A 27,516-nucleotide genomic window follows, 5' to 3' on the forward strand; every position below is an offset into this window, starting at 1 on the left:
AAAAACTGATAATGGGAGTAAATTAGAAAGTTGCTTAAAATTGCATGCTCTATCTGAATCACGAAAGAAAAAAATTGGGTTCAGTGTCCCTTTAAAAGGACATCACAGTCATTTCCCCCCATACGTTTCAGAAATGAATCATGCATTGCAAAAGATCTATAAACCAAATAAAGGATTTAAAGTCATTTAAAACAGTTGTATATTTTTAATCAACATTTGCATTGAAAAATTGCCTGAGTGTTCTTTGTTGTGACAAATTATAGGCAAAGATAAATGCGCTACTGCACATATCAACAACCACTGTGCAGCATGTAGACACTTCAACCTCCCTGAAATTAGATAAAATGTACAGATAAAGCAGGCAAATGTATAATGAAAATGCCATTCTGTTTGTTTATTATTATTAAACACTGGGAAAACTATATGGGAAATTCACATCTTCTTCTTCATCATCATAATACGTTCCCATATTATGGAAAATTATTATTTTGACTTTATAGTCCCAGCATACTGAAGAGCCTCTTTAAAATGCATTCCGTTTTCCATAAACACAGGATTCAGCATTGGCAAAAGAAAAAAAAACTATATATATATATATAAATATATATATTTATATATATATATATATATATATATATATATATATATATATATATATATATATATATATATATATATATATATATATATATATATATATATATACATACACACCTTTATTACTGAGGTTACCATTAAAAGTCAGGTATTATAAGAGGGGTATGAATAGGGGCACAAGGGACAGTTTGAGTACAATTCCCCTAGCCTGCAATGTGTCAGCTTTGGCAACCGTGAAGGGGTCAGATTGGCAGCAGAACGTGTGAGGGAGGGATGGGAGCAGGATTTAGGGGAGGAGACAGAGGCGGTGCCATCTGTGCTAGTACCAACATGGGCTGTGAGGAATGAAAGCTCTAGCTGGGGAGAGCTGACATGGAAGAGAAAGAGCAGGGGGTGTGAACAGAGTCCGGCCGCCTGGCCGCACCGGGGAATACTAATCCAATCTAGTTCTAGTCAGACACAAGTACCCCATACGGTAGTTACCATATGAAACTGCAGCGAGGAAGTGCCACAGGGGCGCTCACGAGCAGGGTACATCAGCATATCTAGAGATGTTCAGGGCAATGCCTTATTAGTTGCAATTCTAACGGATACAAACTACAGGATAACTGTGGGGACAGTGGAGCGGGACAAATCGATTTGCTGCTGGATCGCTGGTCCAGCTGGGACTTAGCAATGCCCTGGCTGAGTGGAAGCAGGAGGCGAAGACAGCAGCAGCAGCAACAGGCGGCACAGCAGCCACAGCAAAGCTGCCCATCACCGGGACCCTCTGCTGGCAGGAGGGAGAGTTCCGAGCTGCCCCTACCCGCTGGCTGGGAGGAGGCCAGGGATTATGATGGGAGATTATTTTACATTGACCACAACACCAGGCAGACCTCATGGATCGACCCTAGAGACAGGTACAGCAGAGGATGAGTAAATGGCACACACTACTTTACCAGCAACTGTCCCTTTATCTCTCTTCCCCTATACACTGTGTACTGCACAGGCAGATTGTATAACTTGCATAGCTTTACTGAAATAAATCACACGAACACTTCAGATTGTTTACTTTTGAGCAACGGTTCTATTTTTATAAGTTGAGGAGTAATTTGGTCCTGGCTGATCAGTTACAAATGTGCAGAGATCTATAACAGGTAACATGGATATATATATATATATATATATATATATATATATATATATATATATATATATATATATATATATATATATATATATATATATCTGTGGGATTGCAAGACCTTGGTATCAGGCTTTGTGGAATGCATTTTAGGAGTAAGGATTTGCATGTTTTAAAAATCTGATGGTCTGTTAACGTTAGTGAAACATTGGTGTATAAGCTTTAGTGTTACTAATTGAAATGCCTTTTTCAATAATACTATTTGAACAAATACCAGACTATGCACATTTCTTTATGTTTGGGCCAGAGAGTGACTCTGAAGCATTCCAACTCCTGCTTTCCTCAATCTACTGAATGGGTAAATTCTTAACTGGCCGCAGAGGTCCACCCCCCTCCTCTTTCCTCCAGATGCAACAGGATGTTCAGCACAGCTCGGTTACTGTATTTTAACAATTATGCTGCAGGAATTGAAGGGGTGGAGGAAGGAATTTCCTTTTACTAAGTTTATTTTCTTCCTCATGCTGCTAGTCTGTAACACTGGGTTACAATTCTTACATATTGTAAGACCCCTGGTTACACACAGCCTTTGGAGTCCCCATATCACAAAAATAACCAGATACAACAAACAGCTTAGACACAAAAACAATGCTTATGTTGGTTTGCCTGTGCTAGGTTTAGATCATTTGTCTTGGTATAAACTAAATGCTATGGAATATAAAACTATATTGTTAATAATGTTTCTTGTTTCACTCAAGTGAAATAAGTACTTGTTCTGTTAAAAGTATATTCTGATTTTTTGATACAACTTCTTATAGGAAACTTGTTTTTATAAATAATTATATAGGATTGTATTGGTGCTAGAGGAGGTTCTATCAATGACCAGTAACCCCACAAGGTTCTTTTTTAAGCAAATTGTGCACTTTCAGACAATTACTTTACTATGCAGAAATACTCAAATATGGCAACATGCCAACAACATATGAAATAAAAAACAAACAAACAAACATTGTATATTGACTGCACTTTCCCAAAACACCATAATATACGATCCAATACGTGTTATTCAATAAAAAAATATTATTTGAACATCAATATATAAATGTTTTATTTTTTGGTTATTTGGTTTGTCTGAATTTTTTTTTTTTTTTATAATACTGATAACACCTAGGGGTAACAACACATTTTGACTTTGTGTGAAAGCAATTACACATTTACAAACTTACGTACCATCCTAAAAAGAATTGCCCCCCCCCCCCCCATCAATCACTGCCCTGTTGCCTTGCTAGGTCAGATGATCACCTGTAGATTAGAGGGGCATGTGACCCAACATTCAAATGAGTGGAATCCCCTTACATATATGGGGGTCACATTTCTCTATAATCAAATAAGAAGGGGAAGTAGGAATTTCCCACCTCCATTGAAGGGACAGTAAAGTCAAAAATAAACATTCATGATTTTGATAGAACATGCAACCTGACATATAAAAATCCCTAATTGACCTCAGAGAAGATTATCAGATAATAAGAAACTTCCAACCAATGCAACTCTTGTTAACAAAATGACAGTGGCTAACTGTATCTACATTAGAAACAAGTCAAGATTGGCTCCCATAAATTTGACACATTTGTGGGTAAGATTTGGCTATTGAAAAACTATTGCAGCAAATAAATGAATTATTTTTTGACATGCACCTAGTACAGGAATTTATTGCAAGACAGCAGACAAATAGTATAATTACAAGGTGTATACTGTCTCCTTAACAACTATTGATGATGCAATTTTGACTAGGGTTCATAGCACAACCCCAACAATCCACAACATGCACATACATCACATAGTTCCCACTGTTTAAAACTAGACACTGCAATTGGAAGGGTACTCTGGATATCAGTGAACAGAAGATGCACAAATCTAGAATGCAGTAACTCAAGTTTAAGTAAAGAAATGTAATATAGTTAGTTTCTCCCCAGTTTAATACAGATAATGTTATCAGTTGTATTACATTAATGTGATGTTTGGCATTGTGAGGGGGTGTTTTTTTTAGTCTTATCCCTCTCCTGATATATAGAATAAAAGATAGTATTTTATGGCTTAGAACTGCTAAACCCCATATTTTGAATTTGCTACAATATTGCTACATTCACTAAGATAGTTTGTTTCCCTCTAGTGAAAGAAATCTCATACACTGAAATTGTGTGTGTGCGTGCACCTTGTTATCTTAAAGGGATATTCCTGAAAAAATTTTTGACACCACATGGATGCATTTCGGTATTGAACAGAAGCATTTTTGTAATATATATGCATTAGCAAAAATGCTTTTAATAAAAGTTATAGCTGTTTCAAAAGAGTATTTAAGTATGCACCGTGCACCAGCATTTTAAACACAGGACTTGCTCAGAGAACCTAACTTGCATGTACCATCTAGTTAATTTGTTAATTGCTGACATGATACAAGCGCCACTGATGATCTGAGCAGCTGCAGTAATTAAAATGTGGGTGCAGTGACAATATCTAGCTATGCTTCACATGCACCTGCAGAGAAAAATGTTAACACTAAAACAGTGAACGTTTACTAGAAGCATTTACTGCTAATACATGTATATTGCAAATATGTTCCTATTCAAAGATGTAATTAATCTATGTGCAATTGAATTTTGTCTGGGATGTCCCTTTAAGAACTATGATAACGCAAATGGAAAATATTGTTTTAGTAATTTATTCTGCCTATTAAAAAAAACATAACATTAGCCTTTAAAACTTTTAAAATAAATTTACTACATTAACAAATAACCAAAATATATCAATTTGTAATTAATGGTTGTGTATAAAATCATCACAAGTAATCAATTGACAAAAGTGTGGTTTTCACTGAGAATCTTATAATGAGGTGCAAGAAGACAGAATAAGGGATATACAGAGATAGAGGGGGGTTTCTGGCATAGCAGATCATCTCATTGATTTCAGCTTCTCTAGATGTTTCATTTATATTTACTTCCACTCTGACACTAGTTATTTATCTACAGCAACCTTAGGAGCTGGGCTGTGCATTTCTCCTCGCAGTCTTAGGAATGTAGATGAACCATTGCCCTCCACTGAAGGTTTTGATGACAGCCATGTAGATGGGTCATGTATCAGCTGTATTATGTAGTGTCTGAGAACACAGACTTCTTTCTGAGGTCTTGCATAGTGAGTGCTATGTTAATTACCTTTAACTGCATAGACTTGCGGCTGAACACATGGGCAATGTTTTGCTATACAATTTATGTTACAATGATTTTATAATTGCTTTTATATGCTATAGAAACTGTAACCACAGTGTAGTAGAGAGCAGGAACCATTAGTAAGTAAACACCAAAAACTACACTAGAGGGGTTTTGTAGCTAAAATTAGTTTAAATAGTTTTACCATATGAATGCCTTGGCATATTTGCAATGCTTCTTCAACAATATGTGATTCAGTTTATTATTAACAGCATAAGAGACCCTGTAGAACAATTAAACATATTGCCATTAGACTTCTCTGCACAATGTTCTGCTTGTATCCATATTATAGAAACAACACATCGTGTTTTATGTATAAAATAAAGTGCTAGGTAACAGAGTAGCATATAGGTAATATTATTTATTGTTGCATAAATACGGTATATGTTGCAAGTGCATAGATTGAGAAGGTAGATATGAAGGTGATTAAAAAAAACCCTATCCAAAATAAACCGTACACTACAGATCATCTCTCCTTTTCATCAAGTGACATATGTGTTAATATCCCATTTTTATGCATTAGCAAAAGCAGTGATGCACTTAACCAGCACCATGATGCTGTAAAAATATGGGCTGGCAATGTGCCAACTGTCACGGCTCAGATCTTTGCAGGAATCGTTGACCCAGCAAGAGGAAGAATGACAGGAATCCATCAACTTTGAGTTCTGGCCGACATAGGTCAGGCACAGAAGTTGAATTCTATTTTTACTGTAGGAATACAGTCTAGTCACACTAAGGGGGCAAGTCCTATAGGGAGGATAAAACAATATTTATATATATATATACACGAATTCAAATCAATTTGTCATTTGAATCCCTTTAAAGGGACACTGTAACCAAAAATTTTCTTTAGTGATTCAGATTGAGCATGAAATTTTAAGCAACTTTCTAATTTACTCCTATTATAAAATTTCCATTCTCTTGGTATCTTTATTTGAAATGCAAGAATGTAAGTTTAGATGCCGGCCCATTTTTGGTGAACAGCCTGGGTTGTCCTTGCTGATTGGTGGATAAATTCATCCACCAATAAAAAAGTGCTGTCCAGAGTACTGAACCCAAAAAAAAAGCTCAGATGCCTTCTTTTTCAAATAAAGATAGCAAGAGAACGAATAATTTTTTTTAATAGGAGTAAATTAGAAAGTTGCTTAAAATTCCATGCTCTTTCTGAATTACAAAAGAAAAAATTTGGGTTCAGTGTCCCTTTAAGTAGTGGTTAGCACAATAATGCAATTAGATCATAGAGGTCAGTTATTGGCAAATGATTTCACACCCACACCAGGAAAGCCCCCTGAACACCCTGACATAGGTCAGGCACAGTAGTTGAATTATATTTTTACTGTAGGAATACAGTCTAGTCACACTAAGGGGGCAAGTCCTATAGGGAGGATAAAACAATATATATATATATATATATATATATATATATATATATATATATATATATATACACACACGTCAGCACAATAATGCAATTAGATCATAGAGGTCAGTTATTGGCAAATGATTTCACACCCACACCAGGAAAGCCCCCTGAACACCCAGAACGTGAGTACAAATTCACTCATGGGCTGGGGTCGTCTTGTGAAGCCCCTTAAGTGATTAGCTAAAGCTGAAGGTTTTTACTATGCAAAATATATATAGATCTAGGTGTGTGTGTGTGTGTGTGTGTATATATATAATATATATATATATATATATATATATATCAGTGACGTGCAGTGATGTCAGAGGCTGGTGAGGCAGTGGCTAGGATACGCCTTCATTCTTTAGATATCCTTTGTTGAAGAAATAGCAATGCACATGGGTGAGCCAATCACATGAGGTATCTATGTGTAGCCACCAATCAGCAGCTACTGAGCATATTTTCAACAAAGGACATCAAAAGAATGAAGAAAATTAGATATTAGATGTAAATTGGAAAGTTATTTAACCCTTTAAGGACACAGCTTTCAGTTTGCTCAATTGTTTTATGACGGAAAAATTCCGTCATATGTCCTTAAGAGGTTAAATTTGCATATGGGTTTCATATGGGTTTCATGTCCCTTTAAATGGTGTCTTGGAAAACTGGTCAACTTAGTAAACATCTGATTTTAGTCTAAAAGGATTGTAACAGAAACTCTTGCCAGATAACACAATGCTTGCTCTGATTATGAGATCTAGAAATCCATGCCCATTAAAATATGTTTAAAACATACTTTTTACTTTAATGCTGCAAATTATGCTTATAGATTCTTTCATTACATAAGGGATGAGAGTCAGAGGGGGAGGAAGAGAGACAGAGAGAGAAAGAGACCATGGGGGAGAACAACACATAGGAGAGAGATGGATAGATAGAGAGAGACACACACACACAGAGGCAAGCTGCTAAGTTAGTGGGTGTAAAGTTTGAGTAAACAAAATACAAAAACGATCCTTTGCTGTAAAAGAGTAAAAAAACACTAAACCACATTCATTAAATTATCATTTTCACTAACAGAATCCCTTTCAGTAAAATCTTACTTCAATAAGATGTGGCTGAAACAGTGCTCTCTGTGCCTCTCTTCCTGCTCTGTAAGGATTCAGGAAGTGACAGTGGCACATTCCACTGCACTTAGAGGGGAAGAACAGAACTCTCTTTTTCACTTTTGCAAAGCTAGCAGGTTCACAGGACAGCAACAAAATATATGAAAGTTGTTTTTTTCAGTTTTTGTTTTGTTTTATATGATTTAACATCCAGCCCCAACCCTATGTTCCACTTACTAATGCCTCTCGCTGGATTGGTTCAACCCAAATAGGACTGCCTCAAATAAGCAGTTAATGGGCCATGCAATGATCTTAACCACTTGCATCCAGTAGGTGGCGCAGAATGTTGTGTAATGGTGGGCAGACCTGCTTGTGCCTCTTCATTGCACAACATATAGCTGTGAGAGAAAAAAAATGCTGGGGAAAAAAAAATACAATTTTTTTTTTTAAAGCCAATAAAAAAAAAATATTTTTTGCCCATATGAGAGGTGAAGCACTGCCTCACCTGCCTCTAGTGACTGCACATCACTGATATATATATATATATATATCATGTATGGGCAACAAGGGGACAATGCATGGGCAGTTAATCATGATAGTAGTCTGTGGTTAGCAACAAATTGCATTGGGTTTAAGGGCTTGGGTCATATACTCACTGATTAAAATATTTAAAGGGACATTTGAAAAGGGACATTTTTATATGTATAAGAGTTTTTAATTTCTTTGAAAAACAGATTTATTTTGCTTTTGTGGTTTTAGAACATTCATGTCACAGAACACCAATAGAGCTGTATAGATGATGTTAGATAAAAGACATATAGTTCTTTCATATGCGATATAGAATTTACTTGAAGTTCATATTCCTTTAAACAAAATCAGAGCATTAAGCAGGACCAAGGGTAAATGTCCAACATTACAACTAGGTTACAAATGCTGAATTGAAAATAATGCATAAATAGTAGGCATCTGAAATAACCTTTAATTCAACTTTCAGATAAAAAACCATTTCAGCTGATTTATTTTATCCCAATGGTAGATTGCCACATTGGCTAATTAGAGGCTAGTTGCAGCTAGAGTCCTCAAAAACAATGCATCATTATTACATTTATAGAAATACAAGACATCTTCTCATTGTAATTCCATGTGATCACTACAAAAATGGTTCCACATGTTTATATATATATTAATGCATATCTGTATACATTCATATTCTGCATGTTTTTCTTTCAAAATGTTTAACTGTGCTTTATTCCAAACTGGATTAACGCATCTTTGGCAAGTTAATAAACTATAATACTTGTGTGATTAGTTTTGATCAGTTTATTGCATGCTGAACCTTCCTCAGTGGGAATGGCCCCTTAGCTGTGCATTATACTTGAACTAAAATTGCAACTTTGAGACTGGAAACAGTGCTCAGGAAGCTAAGGGAGGGAACCAGGAACAAGGGTAGGCGGCTGCTCAGAGCTGTGAGGAATGAGAGTCGACAGGGAGAGCTGACATGGATGAACAAGGAGATTTAAGTTTGCTTCGGCCATAGACATTCAACCTTCTACCTCTAATCACTGTGAAGGAGCCGGGTTGGCACTGCCTGGATGCAAAGCATAAAAAAAACCAGGCTGATCATCTGGAGGGCAGAAAATCTCAACTTCCACAGAGAAGTGAATCGGGAGAGTTAGGATGTTCCATGTTTAACTAGACGAGGGAGCTGGCTGAAATGATGTTCTTATATTGGCTGCGCCTATTAAAGCTGCTTTCTGGTTATGTTTGGATTATTTAACGAGCGTTGAAGCTGCAGTTCTTGCAAGGAAAAGAGGAAGCTGCGGCAGGAGCAGGCAAAAGGGAGAGTTGGTGCCGGATCTGCTCTGGCAATGCCTTGGCTCAGTAGTAGCAGGAGGAGACGGCAGCAGCAGCAGCAGGAATGCCCAGCTCAGTACCAACCGCCTTGTAGGAGGGAGAGTTCCGAGCTGCCCCTACCCGCTGGCTGGGAGGAGGCCAGGGATTATGATGGGAGATTATTTTACATTGACCACAACACCAGGCAGACCTCATGGATTGACCCTAGAGACAGGTAACAATTCCTTTCTATCACCAGTGAACACCTTCTAGACATCTAATAGTTTCTAGATATTAATTGCAACCCTTGCTAATACCCAAAGGTTAATTATAATTTAATATATACTGTGTATCTATGCATTTATCAAAGTATATAAAATAGTACATTTAATAAGAAGTGAGTTCAGATCAATGTAGATTATCCTTCGATTTTAGCACTACCTTTGGCAGTTTTGCAGTGATTTTATAGCTCCTCCATCTATCTGTCTTTTTACATATGGAACCACATCTTGTGCAGGCACTGAAGTTGTGTGGCTTTAATAAGAACCCCCCCCCCCCCCCTGCAATTTCATGCAAATTATAGACCTCTATATATTGATTGTGTATATGCTTTATTCCTGCTGACCCTGGCCTGACTAGCTCTTATACATGGCCTAAATTAACACACAAATTCAGTGAATTCTTGTATGAAGTTATTACCTGCAAAATAAATATTTAGCTGTTTTAAAAGCACAATGTTTATTAGTAGAAAAAATGCAAAGTCTGTATAAAAATTAACTAGTTAGCTGCCAAAGGCTTATTGTATGCTATGTATTTCATTGCACCGTTGTTTACAACTATATTCCAAACTTTGATTAATTAGGGAATTGTAATTAATCTGTAGTAGAGGTTGTTATGACAGTGAGCACTAGATCAAGTGTAAATATTATAATTAAAAATATGGATTTTTGGTATCATAGCCAATAGAACTTTGCCCATGATTTAAATGGTTCACAGTAAAATCAAGGAGTGATGGAACAAGAGATCATGCTGATGTGTGGCAAACTAATATATACTGCACAGCTGAAAAAGTGGGTGCACTGCTCCAAAGGTTGGGGAGTTAAACAGTACTATGTATGAAATCATGCTAAAGACCATGTGCCTGGAAAGAATGTGTGAGTACATGAAATTAAAAAGGCATTAAACCCAGCAGATAGGACATACAATTTTAAGCAACTTTCCACTTTACGCCTATTATCTAATTTGCTTAATTCTCTTGTTATCATTTGTTGAAAAATCACACCTAGGTAGGCTCAAGAGAAGCAATGGACTACTGATTGGTTGCTGCACATATATGCCTCTTGTCATTGTCTCACCTGATGTCCCAGTAATGCATTGCTGCTACTTCAACAAAGGATACCAATAGAATGAAGCAAATTTGATAATAGAAATAACTTGGAATATTGTTTATAATTGTATGCTCTATCTGAATCATGAAAAAAAAGGGTTTTATGCCCATTTAAGGTTTAAGAATGGTAGGTAAATGAAAACCATATATTATTTTACAGAAGAGGCAGTGAATTTATTAAATGGATTCCACTCCCAGCAGAGATGGTACAAATGTTTCCTTGGACTTAAGTGTATAAAGAAATAATTACAGACTATATGAATGTTCTACTGTCACATTCTTGTAAATGTAACAACTTATAATAACAGAACATTTTTTTTTTTAATATGTGTTTTTACTACAAGTTCATGAGTTTACCACTAGAATATAATACATTATAATGTTTCTACATGTAAATTTGTATCTAGCTACACATCTCCTGTAGGGCTAAGTTGTTTCAAAGATAGGTACTTTCTAATTGTACCAGATGCAACAGCTGACAGACATAACTCAGTTGAATTTTAAAAACAATGCTTGGTTTGTACAGTTTAAGGGAGGAATTTAATCACAATCATTTTTTGTTTCTTCCTCCTCTTCTGCTTCCTCCACCCTTCCTCTTTGTCAATTGGCAGGGAAATGAAATGTTTCTCTATTAAGATGTGTGTGTGTGTATGTCTGTGTGAGTATGTGTACTGTGTGTATATGTGTGTGTGCATGTGTGTGTATGTGTATATATATATATATATATATATATATATATATATATATATATATATATATATATATATATAAAATATATTCATATATAAAGTTTTGAAGTTTCAGTTTGTTAATCACTGCAATTCCTACACATCGCTTGGTAGTGTTTGACAGCACTAATCATAAAGGACCACCAACAGGCCAATTTTATCTATATACTATTTTAGGAATAGATATGTGAAATGCAAATAATGAGACAATGATAAGTGATTAACACACTTGAGGTTTATGATGGGTATCCTAAAGATATGCTCAAGTAGTACTCCCCATGATGTGAGGAATGTTACTCTATAGGTATGAATAGATAAATGACTACAGGCCTACCCATGCAAAAACAAGACACAAAGGGCCATCACATTCATATATATGTGTGTATGTATATCAGGACTGAACTGGGACCAAAATTAGGCCCAGGCATTTAAAGGTGAAGTAGCCCATATCAGTTAGATCTCTGTCAGCTAGGTAGCCATAATACACCAGATCCCTTGTCCTGCAGCACCTCTGCTCAACAGCCAGACAGAAAAAGTACTTTCTGCTTTACAAAATAGGCTTGTAGATTGTAATAGCTCTCCTATTGTTACCCATATTAAGAGAGGGTGGTATATAGCAGCAAGGCCCTTATAAGAGCCCATCCTACTGGGAATTTGCCCTATATGCCCTATGACCAGTCTAGGCCTGATGTGTGTGTGTATGTATGTATATTATATATATATATATATATATGTATATTATATATATATATATATATATATATATATATATATATATATATATATATTCATTCATCCAGGGCGGAACTACCATTGGTGCAGTGGCCCAAGTTCTGGGGGCCCATAGAAGCCAGTGGATACATAGACATGTGCAGAATGTGTAAAATCCTAATGCAGGGAAGCCTTTTATTAGCAGATATTCTATCTATCTACCCTCAAAATCATTATGCAGAGCAGCATGTATTATATTACTATTACTTAATACTGAGTTATCTTTGCGGGGCCCAAAACATTTTGCACCAGGGCCATCTTTTGAGTAGATCTGCTACTGAAATCTGTAATTAAGCACTGCATTACAAAAAGACCAACAGATGTCCATTTTAATGAATATGCTCAAGAATATTTTAATCATTTTCCTCTCAGTTCATATTCTGAAGAACATAAACACATTTTCACAAGTAAATTATGGCCTCTATTAGAACATTCTTGTTTTGAATGAGTACATTCTACATTGGTGTAAAAAGCATACTGAGTTCACTAATACATGGACCATAGCTAACAAAGCTATGGACATTACTGTAATAAAAGAACACAAACTGAGTTATGTAATTTACTAAAATGCATAACAACTAGCAATGTAAGTCATTAAAAATGCACATTTACTCCTGTAATTTACTCTGCCAATTAGTATTGTTTTATTTGTAAAGTTTACAGTATGAAGCTAATAGGCCACAGTAACAGAACACAGAGCTGTTTATATCCCCTTATGTCAAGCACTTGAACAATTCTTCACACAAAATAAATAAATACATACATAAATAAAGAGATAACAAATATAAAGTACTAGAGCATTTTACTACTTCACAACTGTGTGCTTCTATGTGTATAACCCCAACAAACGAGTTACATGCATTGTTAAAGGGATACTAAAGTAAAAAACAAACATTCACAATTTAAATAGGGCAGAAACACTACTGCCAGATGGATATAGGCACTTAGAAAAATTGGTAATAGAAGTAAATTAGAAAGTTGTTTACATTTTCATACTTTACTTTTGACTTTACTGCCCCTTTAAATGGACATGAAAGTCATGATTCCGAGAGAACATGCAATTTTAAGAGACTTTTCATTTTATTTCTATTATCAAAAATACTTCATTCTCTGATCCTCTTCTTGCCAGAACCCTTAGCACGCTAACAGGAGGCTTACCGCGTTTGTCTCCCAGGAACTGCATAGTATTTTACCTTTTTTTACACTAATTTAAAGAAAACAAATAAATACACCCCTAAGTGGAAATGTCCAAATTGGGCCCAAAGTGTCAATATTTTATGTGGCCACCATTATTTTCCAGCACTGCCTTAACTCTCTTAGACATGGAGTTCACCAGAGCTTCACGGGTTGCCACTGGAGTCCTCTTCCACTCCTCCATGACGACATCACAGAGCTGGTGGATGTTAGAGACCTTGTGCTCCCCCACCTTCCGTTTGAGGATGCCCACAGATGCTCAATAGGGTTTAGGCCTGTAGAGATGCTTGGCCAGTTCATCACCTAACCCTCAGCTTCTTTAGCAAGGCAGTGGTCGTCTTGGAGGTGTGTTTGAGGTCGTTATCATGTTGGAATACTGCCCTGCGGCCCAGTCTCCGAAGGGAGGGGATCATGCTCTGCTTCAGTATGTAACAGTACATGTTGGCATTCATGGTTCCCTCAATGAACTGTAGCTCCCCAGTGCCGGCATCACTCATTCAGGCCCAGGCCATGACACTCCCATCACCATTCTTGACTGTAGGCAAGACACACTTGTCTTTGCACTCCTCACCTGGTTGCCACCATACACTCTTGACACCATCTGAACCAAATAAGTTTATCTTGGTCTCATCGGACCACAGGACATAGTTCAACTATTCCATGTCCTTAGTCTGCTTGTCTTCAGCAAACTGTTTATGGGCTTTCTTGTGCATCATCTTTAGAAGAGGCTTCCTTCTGGGACGACAGCCATGCAGACTAATTTGATGCAGTGTGCGGCGTATGGTCTGAGCACGGACAGGCTGACCCCCCACCCCTTCAGCCTCTGCAGCAATGCTGGCAGCACTCATACGTCTATTTCCCAAAGACAACCTCTTGATATTACGCTGCTGAGCATGTGCACTCAACTTCTTTGGTCGACCATGGCAAGGCCTGTTCTGAGGGGAACCTGTCCTGTGAAAACGCTGTATGGGTTTGCCCATCGTGCTGAAGCTCAGTTTCAGGGTCTTGGCAATCATGAGGTGCCATGTTGGATTTCCAGTGACCAGTATAAGAGAGTGTGAGAGCGATAACACCAAATTTAACACACCTGCTCCCCATTCACACCTGAGACCTTGTAACACTAACGAGTCACATGACACCAGGGAGGAAAAATGGCTAATTGGGCCCAATTTGGACATTTCCACTTTTGTTGCCAACGGTTTAGACATTAATAGCTGTATGTTGAGTTATTTTGAGGGGACAGCAAATTTACACTGTTATACAGGCTGTACACTCACTACTTTACATTGTAGCAAAGTGTGATTTCTTCAGTGTTGTCACATGAAAAGATATAATAAAATATTTACAAGAATGTGAGGGGTTTACTCACTTTTGTGAGATACTGTATATATACATACACATATATAATATATACATAACATATATATAAACACACACACACATCACACACATATATATTTATTTATTTGTGTGTGTTTGTTTATATGTGTATGTGTATATATATATATATATATATATATATATATGTGTGTGTATATTTATATATATATATATATATATATATATATATATATATATATATATATATATATATATATATATGACAGTAAACCAGAATTCAAATGTTGGGTCCTACAAAAACTGACCTTGGGCATCAGAGGAGGGAATATGGAGAATACCCTCTTAAAGGCTGAATCCAAATGGATCTTTTGGTTACAGAGCATGAGACCAAATGGGCTAAATGAAATGATACAATACAGTGCCTTTTTACACTAATCCTTACATAAATTGATGAAATAGACAGAGTGTAATAACTCTGTATTGAGATTATAGTTGGCAAACCAGTGATAAACATATATACAAATAAAAATAAAGGTATAGGTGTTAAGAATCTATTCATTGACATATATTTGTCTGGTCCATATTTTAAACGATATATGGAATATATGTTGAACTACAAATAACCAATGGACATTCTGTAATACACTCTGTTTACTGGGGTATTAAAACATGCAATGTATTTACTATGCATAGTTTTAAACATCATGTTTGATTATATTTAATCCTTGAAATATAACCAGCCAATTATGATAAGGAATTCTCCATGACAATAAACATAAATACAATGGTCAACCATGTTAGTTATGAAAGAATATACATCACTAGTAGTGAGACTGTTTTACAATAGCACCATGTATTAAATCATACAAGGACACAAATATCGGACCAAATCATTAAATCTATATCTCTCATGCACTCTAAATGCAAAAATAGCAAGATAATGTAAACACAGTATGACACTGCTATGCATTGAATATCATAAACATGTATAAGGAAATCGCTATTAATGCTGAACACCTTATACACATGGTATAATAGAATGACATGCACCTCATAAATCTAGTTAAAGGGTTTTTATATAAAAAAGTGCTGCATAAACATAATAGTTCCAGTAATTACGGAATACACATTATCAGTGTTTAGAAACAACTGTTCTAGTTATCGCCATGAATAGATAGTATACACCTATGAAAGTCATAAGTAACGTTTGACCTTTTAATATATATGATAGAATTGTTTGAAACACAATATACAAATATCATTTAAAGATCGATAAACATATGCCCAAATATCTGCTTTGTAATAGATAGTATACATATGTGGTAGTGGTAATTATCGCTGATCACCCAATATACACGCTAGATTAGCTTGATACAGAAATATAAACACTATATGAGCAATCTATTGGATAACGTCAGCAAACACACCCCCGAGTCTGATAGGCTACAGCTGACGATGACGCTACCGTGTCAACATAACACCACAAGATGATAGAAAATAGCAGATATGCTGATAGAATCTGCAAAAAATGTAATCAGCCATGTGATTGGCTGATGGTCCTTTAAAAGTAGTGTGTGGCGGTCGGACCGGACGCCTCTGAAAAAGCAGTTGCGAAACGCGCGTCAGGCATTCGCACTGCTCCTCTCATACAGTCCGTTGAAAATAGATTAATTGTTGGCCTCTTTTAGGCACCTTTAGCTTTAACTCTTAATAGTTAAAAACTTTTTTTAATCTGACTTAGCTACTATAGGCCTTAATGGTATTGAAGTATTCTTTAATTGTTGGAGCAATATGCTCGAGTGCAAGTAGCCGCTATAGACAGATGATTTTGAGTGCCATTATTTTCTGATAATACTTTCTATAGTAAATATTACCAGTGCCTGCTCGTTTCAGCGATATTATAGCCCTAGTTTAATTGACTCAGGCCATCAAAAGCCTTACAATTGTTATTTTTCGAATGGGTTACCACTTTATATGAGCCTGCACAGTGTTATTAGATTCTGGATTAATTGTTGGCCTCTTTTAGGCACCTTTTAGCTTTAAACTCTTCATAGTTAAAACCCTTTTTTTTATCTGACTTAGCGACTATAGACCTTAAAGGGACAGTATACACTCATTTTCATATAACTGCATGTAATAGACACTATTATAAAGAATAATATGCACAGATACTGATATAAAAATCCAGTATAAAACTGTTTAAAAACTTACTTAGAAGCTGTCAGTTTGGCTCTGTTGAAAAGGTAGCTGGAAAGCCCACTGCAAGTGGCAAATAAGACACTCCCCCCCTCCCCCTTCTTTTGCATATGAAAAGACCCTTTACACAAACAGGAGCAAGCTGGAGTAGGTAGTTGAGCGTATTCACATAAAACTTTGGGGCTTGGTTAGGAGTCTGAAAATCAGAGCAATGTTATTTAAAAATAAGCAAAACTATACATTTATTTAAAAAAAAAACTTTATGGGCTATATAAATAGATTATCTACAAAACATTTATGCAAAGAAAAAATGAGTGTATAACGTCCCTTTAATGGTATTGAAGTATGCTTTAATTGTTGGAGCAATATACGCGAGTGCAAGCAGCCGCTATAGACAGACGATTTTGAGTGCCATTATTTTCTGATAATACTTTCTATAGTAAATATTACCAGTGCCTGCTCGTTTCAGCAATATTATAGCCCTAGTTTAATTGACTCAGGCCATCAAAAGCCTTACAACAGATTGTTATTTTTCGAATGGGTTATCACTTTATATGAGCCTGCACAGTGTCATGAGATTCTGGATTACCTCAGAACCCCATGCTCACCTGGAATAATTGTATTCATCAGGTTTAAAACAATACAAACAGCACAATCTAATGCATGATTAACTGGGGTAAATTAACTATAAACAATATATGCCAGACATCGTAAAACTGTCAATACTGGCAGCAACAATCTTTTCAATTATCGAATTGATGTTAATAGCACAAACACCCTGACATACAGTTGCTTATTACAAGTTCTTTCTACACTTACCAGAATAAAATTAATTTGTGTGCCATCACTAATAAAGACCTTTTCATAGTGTGATTCAAACGTTCACATAACCCCAGTAGTGGCCAGCCAATTTATTGGTATAATAATATATGTAACGGGCCAAGTTAAAAGAAATAGACTTACAAGGCACATCATCACAAATATAATTGATAGAAATTGTACTCATATTTTCAAGTATCAACATATAGCTAAAGATACTGATATTCACCTGATTTCAACAGGACAGTGTGATACAAACTGATCACTGTATCACATTTGAGAGGAGCCTTTTTGTTTACCGAGTACCACTCGGACACAATTTTAAAATTGTTTGTCTTTTCTTATATTCATTAGTGGAAATCTCCACTCTCTTTTTAAATGATTATTGACATAAAAGTTAAGTTTTAATAATACACACGACACACCACACAATCAATATAGCATTGGTTTTTGCCCCGCCAAGTGTGCCCAATATGTTTCACTTTCTCTATCCCTTTTCTCAGTAATAATTATATATATATATATATATATATATATATATATATATATATATACTTCAAAGAAAGAAGAGGCACTCACAGGGCTTAATGAACATTATTTTTATTGGTAATTCATCAACAAAATATGATCGCTGAACATATTCCACGTATATTGATTACGAAACAGTCTTGACAAAGGCCCCTGTGATGATCGAAACGTTGACTGAACCTTTGTTGATAAATTACCAAATCTCTCTCTCTTTTTCTCTTTTTTTTTCTTTCTCTTTTTTTTTTTTCTCTCTCTATATTCTCATATCGATGGTCAAAAGTTTCTGGCTCCTAGATTTTGAACAAATTTGTTGAGATCTAACAGTATTATCTTAATAGTGGTAAATAGACTATAAGATCTAGTAAGGTACATAGTAGAGGAAAAAACATAGAATATTTGATTCCTCCTAATAAATGGGGAAACTAGTTGGACCTTTTTCAATGGAAAAATAAGTCTAAATATTCACTATCTCTCCAGCATGAGACATCTTTAAAATTCATTTTGAATTTATTAAGTTTGTCAAGCTAATTCATTATTCCATAGGCAAGGTCAAGGGATCCTGCTGAAATCATTTTTTTTTTCAAATAAAATAAAAATAATTAAACATTACTATATAAAAATACTTAATTAAAGTTAATGCATTTAAAACATCAACTTAGAAAACCTACTTATCACAAGATACATATTACTACAAATGTTTATTTAGTTAAAGTTTTAGAGTTGTAAATGTTTAAAACAGTTCTAATTATGGGGCTTTTCTGCTTTTGTCTTAAATCTATACAGTTTAGTGCAGACATTATGGAAACATTCTGAATTATCTCCAATTAAATCTTCACACACTTTATGGTTGTATAAAGTTTTTCCTCCTGCTAATGGTGGTGAAATGATATGTTCTCATAACAAACCAGATATTGCTCATATTTTATCATATTAGAGTTGCTGGGTTTGGTCATTTTGCAGAAAAAGACCCCCAGCTTTTACTATGGCTGACATAAGATGCCAGATTTCTACCTACATTAGTGTAGAAAGGGATTCTATTCTAGGCAAGTCCAATTACACCTTTTATGTCAATTGTAAGAACATTATTGGCATTTTCTGTGAGTAGAAAAATTTTCATTCTGAAAACAGTCTTTGTTTCTTATCACAGCTTGGAAATGGTAAATGCCAGAAATGGATTAATTCAATATTTATTAAATAAACATGGATTTGATGCATTATTTTAATGTACTTCTTTTATGCTATTTAAAAAAAAAAAAAGTGGTATTTTTTAATGGAAAATTTTCATGGTTCACTTTTTTTTTTTTTTTTTTTTTTTAATTTTTTATTGAGGTTTTTGCGTAGAACATACATAAAACACAATACACCATTTTGCAAAAAGAACAAAATACAGAATATAAACAGAATTATCCGAAAAAATTTCGGATATCATACAATAGCTTGGTGAAAGGCTGATGAAACCTCTATTTTTCAATATTATATCACATGTGGCTGACCTGTTAGAAACAAAGATTCAGGCCCTATGGGCCAAAAATATGAAAAATAGTAGCTAACTGATGGTCAGGAGTCTAGCACGTTAGGAGCTTCATAAGTGGGGGAAGGGGGATATTCAGCGGGTAAGCACCGCTATGCTTATTAGGGAGATAAAAAGTGGAGGGCGGAGCCATAGGAATATAGGAGAATAGTAGGAGACTTGGAGGGGCCTATTAATCTTGGTGACGTAGGCTGAGTGATCTGTTGGGAAACAAATAAACTATAAGATATTGACTCCTTAAATTTAACTATGGAGCAGGGTTATAGGCAGTGATGTGCAGTCACTAGAGGCAGGTGAGGCAGTGCCTCACCTCTCATATGGGCAAAAATATATATTTTTTTATGGGCTTTAAAAAAAAAAAAAAAAAATTGCAATTTTTTTCCCCAGCATTTTTTTTCTCACAGCTATATGTTGTGCAATGGAGAGGCACAAGCAGGTCTGCCCACCATTACACAACATGCTGCGCCACCTACTGGATTAAAGTGGTTAAGCTCATTGCATGTCCCATAATTGCTTATTTGAGGCAGTCCTATTTGGGCTGAACCAATCTAGTGAGAGGCATTAGTCAGTGGAACTTAGGGTTGGGGCTGGATGTTAAATCATATAAAACAAAACAAAAACGGAAAAAAGCTACTTTCATTTATTTTGTTGCTGTGCTGTGAAGCTGCTAGCTTTTGCTAAAGTGAAAAAGAGAGTTCTGTACTTCCCCTCTAAGTGCAGTGGAATGTGCCACTGTCACTTCCTTCATACAGACAGAGGCAGAGCAGGAAGAGATTCAGTCAATAAGCAGTGTTTAAGACACATCTTTGAAGTAAGTTCTACAACCTTAGATTTCAATGAAAGGGATTCTGTTAGTGAAAATTATAATTTAATGAATGTGGTTTAGTATTTTTTGTTTTTTTACTCTTTAACAGCAGATGAAGGATCGTTTTTGTATTTTGTTTCCTCAACCTTTACACCCACTAACTTAACAGCTTGCCTTCACTTTCTGAACTCTCTGTAGCTCTGCTGTTATATTACTTAAAAATGCAGTGGTCTCTCTCCCTCCCCCCTTGTGTGTGTCTCTCTCTCTCTCTCTCTCTCTCTCTCTCTCTCTATCTATCTATCTATCTATCTATCTATCTATCTATATCTATCCATCTCTCTCCTTATGTGTTGTTCTCCCCCATGGTCTCTCTGTCTCTCTTCCTCCCCCTCTGACTCTCTCATCCCTTATGTGTCTCTCTAACCCTCTGTGTTTGATTGTGTCTCTCTCTCTTTCTCTAACCCTCTGTGTGTGATTGTGTGTTTCTCTCTCTCTCTCTAACCCTCTGTGTGTGTCTCTCTCTCTCTTTCTCTCTCTCTCTAACCCTCTGTGTGTGTCTCTCTCTTTCTCTCTCTCTCTCTCTCTCTCTCTCTCTAACCCTCTGTGTGTGTCTCTCTCTCTCTCTCTTTCTCTCTCTCTCTAACCCTCTGTGTGTGTGTCTCTCTCTCTTTCTCACTCTCTCTAACCCTCTGTGTCTCTCTCTCTCTCTCTCTCTCTCTCTCTCTCTCTCTCTCTCTTTCTCTCTATCCCTCTGTGTGTGTCTTTCTCTTTCTCTCTCTTTCTCTCTCTAACCCTCTGTGTATGTGTTTCTGTCTACCTTTTATTTATTTAATTAATGAATTGGTAGTGCCATCTGATGGTGTGGCTTTATTTAAAGGGGTGGGGTCAAGCGCCCCACCATCTTTAAATTTCACCAGCCGCCACTGGATCAAGACATTTTTATATTTACTGAATAATGAAGGAATCTATAAGCATAATTTGCAGCATTAAAGTAAAAAGTATGTTTTAAACATATTTTAATGGGCCTGGATTTCTAGATCTCATAATCAGAGCAAGCATTTTGTTATCTGGCAAGTGTTTCTGTTACAATCCTTTAGACTAAAATCAGATGTTTACTAAGTTGACCAGTTTTCCAAGACACCATTTAAAGGGACATGAAACCCATATGTTTTCTTTCATGATTTAGAAAGAACATGCAATTTAAATAACTTTCCAATTTACATCTAATATCTTTCTAATATCTTCATTCTTTTGATATCCTTTGTTGAAAATCATATCTAAATATGCTCAGTAACTGCTGATTGGTGACTGCACATAGATAACTCATGTGATTGGCTCACCCATGTGCATTGCTATTTCTTCAACAAAGGATATCTAAAGAATGAAGGCGTATCCAAGCCACTGCCTCACCAGCCTCTGACGTCACTGCACGTCACTGGTTATAGGAATATAAGTATTTTATAATTAGAGGGGGATATAGTGGGCAGCAGGTCAAAAGGGCATAATAGTGCACAATAAAATTGAGTATCAACAGTGTGGAGTAACTAACATCATATCCACACCAACCATGTATATCTTTCAATCATGAGGTAAGTAAAAGAGTATATCTCCTCATATATAGGTATAATACCGATCTCCAATATTTGCAATGCTCAAAACTTGATAACACATAGATATATATACACTAGAACAGACATTCCCGCCAATAATACAGAGTCCTCTTACTCACATAGCAATAGACAGGAATAATATCATTATGGAGATAATAATAGACTAGATAAATTGCAATCACGTGGACACGTGTAGTCAAAGACATGTAATTGAACAAATTTCATATATAATCTACGTTAGTGCGATCAGGGGAGTAGTATCTTTATAAGTTTATGCCATATGTTGACTATAATCATGGGTAGTGAACTAGGGTAAGGATACGTATTAAGCACTTAAGTATATAGTACAATAGGTAGAAATAGGCCATCAACTGTGCTAATTGAGTTGTCACTACTCTAATATGGTCGCAAACAAATACGTAAATAACATAGTAAAACACCTTGCGACGAAATAAGTGATAAGCCTCATTGGTATCCTAAAGCATAACATAATATAAAGTCAAAGTGCGCGTCTGGGTTTGATATTGTACAGATTCCTGTTAGTCTACCTACCTTAACAGCTGCCCATGAGTTGATTATGGAGTGAAAATTAGCATTAAACCTTGCTGCACCTATATATATCTAATCCCCATAAGTAGATAAACTGAAGTTTCATCTCTGACCTGTATATTAGTTATCTAGGTACCTATCACTATGACATGGCTTATACAAGGGAAGACAGGGTATAGAAAGATAAAAAACCCAGATATATATTCTATATGATGAGTCATTGGGGAGACTATGCATCAATGCCAGGAGATGATAATGAGTGTTTACACCACGCTGCTCTATCTGTGGGCAAATGGAGAAAACTGTGCAACATAGGGTGTAAAAACATTGACAGCAGTGCAGCAAATATAAAAGTCAATTAACACCATAGGAATTAGCATAAGATAAGAACTAACCTACATATAGGAATGAAGTACCAAATGTGGCAATGCATGCTAGCAATCTATATATAACTATAGCGCAATAACTTAACCGATTTTAATAATCTTAACATATTCTGAGAACTGAACTGAACATATAAAATCGAATAGAGAAACTAATATCATGTTCTAAAGCTGATGTAAATAATATCACAGGGCATTTGTAGTTGTCTTACTATAGAATACTATCTGGTGATCATAATACCCTCCAGAGACAACATTATAAAGGGGAATAGTGAAAATCAAAATCTTTACAGCCATAAATCATACAGTAATATTACAAGGCAATTGTAGTTATCCTGTTATGGAGCTTAGGTTCTGTAAGACTACAGGGATTTATATGTGGCTATCAGGTAGTCGTAGTATTTTTCATTGTCTCATTGTTTCAAAACTCCAGTTCGCCATGTTGGGCAAAACGTCCTTTACAGAACAGGACAAATGTTACCAGTATATGTATTTACAAGCAAGCGTGGGCTAAGTGAACTAGGGCTAACTGCCCAGGTTTTCGGGGCCGCGGATACAAATTTACCCCACTCCAACTTTTGCTTTCTGCTGCGCTCTTGTTGTTGGGGAGATCTGCCAATATACTGTGCTGCGGCAACAGCACAGAGCACTCAGGAACAGCAAGCCGGCTCCAGTGACTTTCAAAGCGGCTAGAAGGACCATCTCAGGGCCCTTTCGCAACAGCAAAGGCAGTGATGTGGATGGGGAGCAAAGTACCTCTATTGACATGAGGAGTGATTCAGGGTCTGATAACCGTCGCAGCTTCGCCCTCTGAGGAAATAGCCCTGATGCTCCGTTAGCGCTTGTTGTGACCGGCGAGCTATCAGGGCTTAACAGGTCATATTGGCTCCATGGCGGGCATTCTCGGTCTCCTTCTGTAATGCGGAAAGGAGGGAGGTAGTGTCGCGCCGCTGGTGTTCTTTCCAGCAGGGGTTCACTCCACAGGGTTTCGGCTTCTTCCAAGCCAGATGCGCTCGTGATATTTCCATGTAGCGCTGATCTCAGGGTATTAGATAGATCCTCAAAACAGCCAGTGAGCTGTCGGTTTAGCCCCTGCAACAGGGCAAAAAGTTCCTCCACAGGCTCCTCCATTTGCAATGTAGCTTTAGGTTCCTTTCTGTGTTGACCTAATCAAGGGTAGGTGTAGTCAGGCCTACATATGGCGCCATATGCAGTGCAACGGCTCCCTTTCAAAAGGGAGGTTAGAATCTGTAATAAGAGCGGCCGTTGATTCAGAGTGTCCTTCCTTCATGTATTAGTAAGGAAATGTCCACAATAAAACTTAGCTTGATTTTTATCTAGAATAAGTCACTTTATGTAAGCATGGCCCAGGAGCTCAAGCAAGACACATCTGCTCTCCTCGGCTGCTGGCTCCGCCCCCATGGTTCACTTTCTTATTCAATAAATTGCAAGCAGAAAATTATGTTAATTCTTAAACATATTACTTTATTTGGATAATGACAAAAAAAGGTTATTGCTGTATTGTTCCCAAAGATAATATTCCTATTAGTAGGACCAACAAAATGTTTTTTTTTTGTTTTTTTTAATTATTCCTTAACGGACATAATACCTATATGGTAAATCACTTGAAAGTGATGCAGCATAACTAGAAAAAGCTGACAAGAAAATATCACCTGACCATCTCTATTTTTTTAAAAAATAGATATTTTTACCTCAACATTTCTTCAGCTTATAAGAGTAAGTGCTTTGTGAACAGTTATACTTCAGCTACTGTCCAGCTGCAAGTTGAAAAACAAAACATCAAAACAAAATAGCCAATCAGCATCAGCAGTGCTAAGGTCATTCTATGCATTGCTGTGATCTCATGAGATTTCACTGAAACTCGTGAGATTTCATAATAAACTTCCTTAAACTGAATAGGGGAATAACATGACCTTGCATACAAAAGCTAGATGCATGCTCCCTTGAAATTCCTGGGACTAATATCCTGACTGCTTAAAGTCCATTTTATAATGGAGTGTCACTACTTAGGGCTAGATTTATCAAAGGCTAGGCGAACTCTGTATGTGCTTCGCCTGTAACTGCGCCCCAGCCCGCCTCCGGAGAAGTGCACATGTGCGCCTGAATTTATCACAAAAATAGACGTAACTTTGCGCAGGCGAGCTGGGGCGTAATAATGATAAATGTTGCCTGTCGGCAAAAGCATTTACTCCCTATTTATCACAGTACATCCCTATAAATATTTACGCCGCAATGTTTTGATTATCAAAAAAGTGTTTTTTAGGTAACAATTTAGCTTATATATATTATATAATATTTCTGTGCTGTTTTTGCCATTTGTTGATAATTTAAGATCACAAAAATAAATATATCAATATATCGATATATATAAAAAGAAGATATGATATCCGCGCTGTACTAATTCTAGTTAGTGGCGTATAAAAAGAATACACAAATAAATCTAAAATAAATAGTATAGAAAATCACAAATAAAATTATAGAATGATTAATACCATAAATCATGAAACATAAATTAAATGTAAATATATAAATAAACGTGCATAATAGCAATAGTCCACAAATCCAATTGGATATACAGTAAGGGGTGATATTTGCCCCACAATTTTTATCTTGTACCACAGAAGAAAGGCGCAGAATATAAACTCTTTTGTTTTATATATCGATATATATATATATATATATATATATATATATATATATAAAAAAAACTGTTGGTACACATATGCGCCCGTAGAAGCGCAAATTTCTTGCAATAACAGTCTCTTTTTGTCACTGAGCCCTTGAAAAATTAGTTAAAAGAAGAAAGTTCTGCATCACAAGATATAAAAGCATGTATTATAATGGTGTTCGCCTCAGTCTGTATGGCGAAATATACAACACGCAATTGAAGCCGAAATTTCAGTTCTCTATTGGCGCAAAGCAATGTTGAATTCCAAACAAATCGTATTTCTATGTCTGCATCTTATTTCTTACGTCTGTATCCAATGTGTATTAGCACTGTCGGGAGCGTGCCCGTGCGCCTAGGCAAATGCAAGCGGAGTGCAAAGAATTTTCTTTCAGATTCGCGCAATTATAGGCGCAGAGTGCTGTGATGAATATGACAATCAGGTCGTATGCACTATTCTGGGCGTAATTAAAGGAGAATGGCTTTGATAAATCGACCCCTTAGGAAATCTTCAGTTAAAGGGACAGTCTAGTCAAAATTAAACTTTCATGATTCAGATAGGGTATGCGATTTTAAACAACTTTCCAATTTAATTTTATCATCAAATTTGCTTTGTTCCCTTGGTGGTATTTTTGAAAAGCTAAACCTTGGTAGGCTCAAACTGATTTCTAAACCGTTGAAAACCACCTCCTAGCTCAGAGCATTTTGAAAGTTTTTTCACAGTTAGACAGTACTAGTTCATGTGTGCCATATAGATAACATCGTGCTCACTCACGTGGAGTTATTTAGGAGTCGGCACTGCTTGGCTAAACTGCATGTCTGTCAAAAGCACTGAGATAAGGGGGCAGTCTGCAGAGGCTTAGATACAAGGTAATCACAGAGGTAAAAAGTATATTAACTGTGTTGGTTATGCAAAACTGGGGAATGAGTAATAAAGGGATTATCTATCTTTTTAAACAATAAAAATTCTGGTATAAACTGTCCCTTTAAATATCTTCCTTTTTTAACATAGAGATGTTCAGGTGATATTTTCTGGTCAGCTTTTTACAACTATGCTGCATCATTCAACATTTGGGTATCATGACCCTTTACGCTTTCAAGACAGCGAATGTGGCCTATTTATCACGGCCTAAATGGGGCCGTATACACCTGTTTCTGCGCGAGCCTTGACCGCTGCTCCTTAACCTGTCCACCTGCTCTGAGGCGGCAGACAGCAATCCGCCCGATCACATACGATCGGGTTGATTGACAGCCCCTTCTCGCGACCGATTGGCGGCGAATGTGCAGTGGGCAGCATTTCTAGTGAAATGATTGTGCAATTATAAATGTCGAAAACGTATGCTGTTGGCATTTATCGATATGTTGCGGACATGATCTCTCTTTCATAAATCAGCCCCTAGTTCTCTTCTTCAGATGTAGATTATAGCTGTCTGAAAGGAAGATATTTTTTTAGTGGATGAAGCCTAGGCCAGCTTTAAGGAATTCAATCCCTCCCAACATTTCCTAATACCCTTCCGGGTTTGGGAGGTCTAGGCTGTGTGACAGACTTGTGGGCAGGTTGCTATTTGGCTGGGGCCTTAACTTATGGGGGAGGAGCCATGAGTGGTCCATGGGTACTGTTGAGGCAAGCAATAGGTAGAGTATGGACAGTCCCTGGATTAACTTTGGATTCC

General features: G+C 36.4%; 1 protein-coding gene across 1 annotated transcript in view; it reads left to right on the plus strand.

Annotated features, from left to right (window-relative positions):
- Positions 1-947: 947 nt before the first annotated feature.
- Positions 948-27,516, plus strand: part of WWC3 (WWC family member 3) — a 515,363-nt gene continuing 488,794 nt past the window's right edge. The window contains exons 1-2 of the mRNA XM_053705277.1: positions 948-1,496; positions 9,278-9,550. Of these exons, the coding sequence (XP_053561252.1) occupies positions 1,273-1,496; positions 9,278-9,550 (497 nt within the window). The 5' untranslated portion in view covers positions 948-1,272. The remainder of the gene's footprint in view (positions 1,497-9,277; positions 9,551-27,516) is intronic.

Source organism: Bombina bombina, chromosome 3 (assembly GCF_027579735.1).
Source record: "Bombina bombina isolate aBomBom1 chromosome 3, aBomBom1.pri, whole genome shotgun sequence".
Lineage (NCBI taxonomy): Eukaryota > Metazoa > Chordata > Amphibia > Anura > Bombinatoridae > Bombina > Bombina bombina.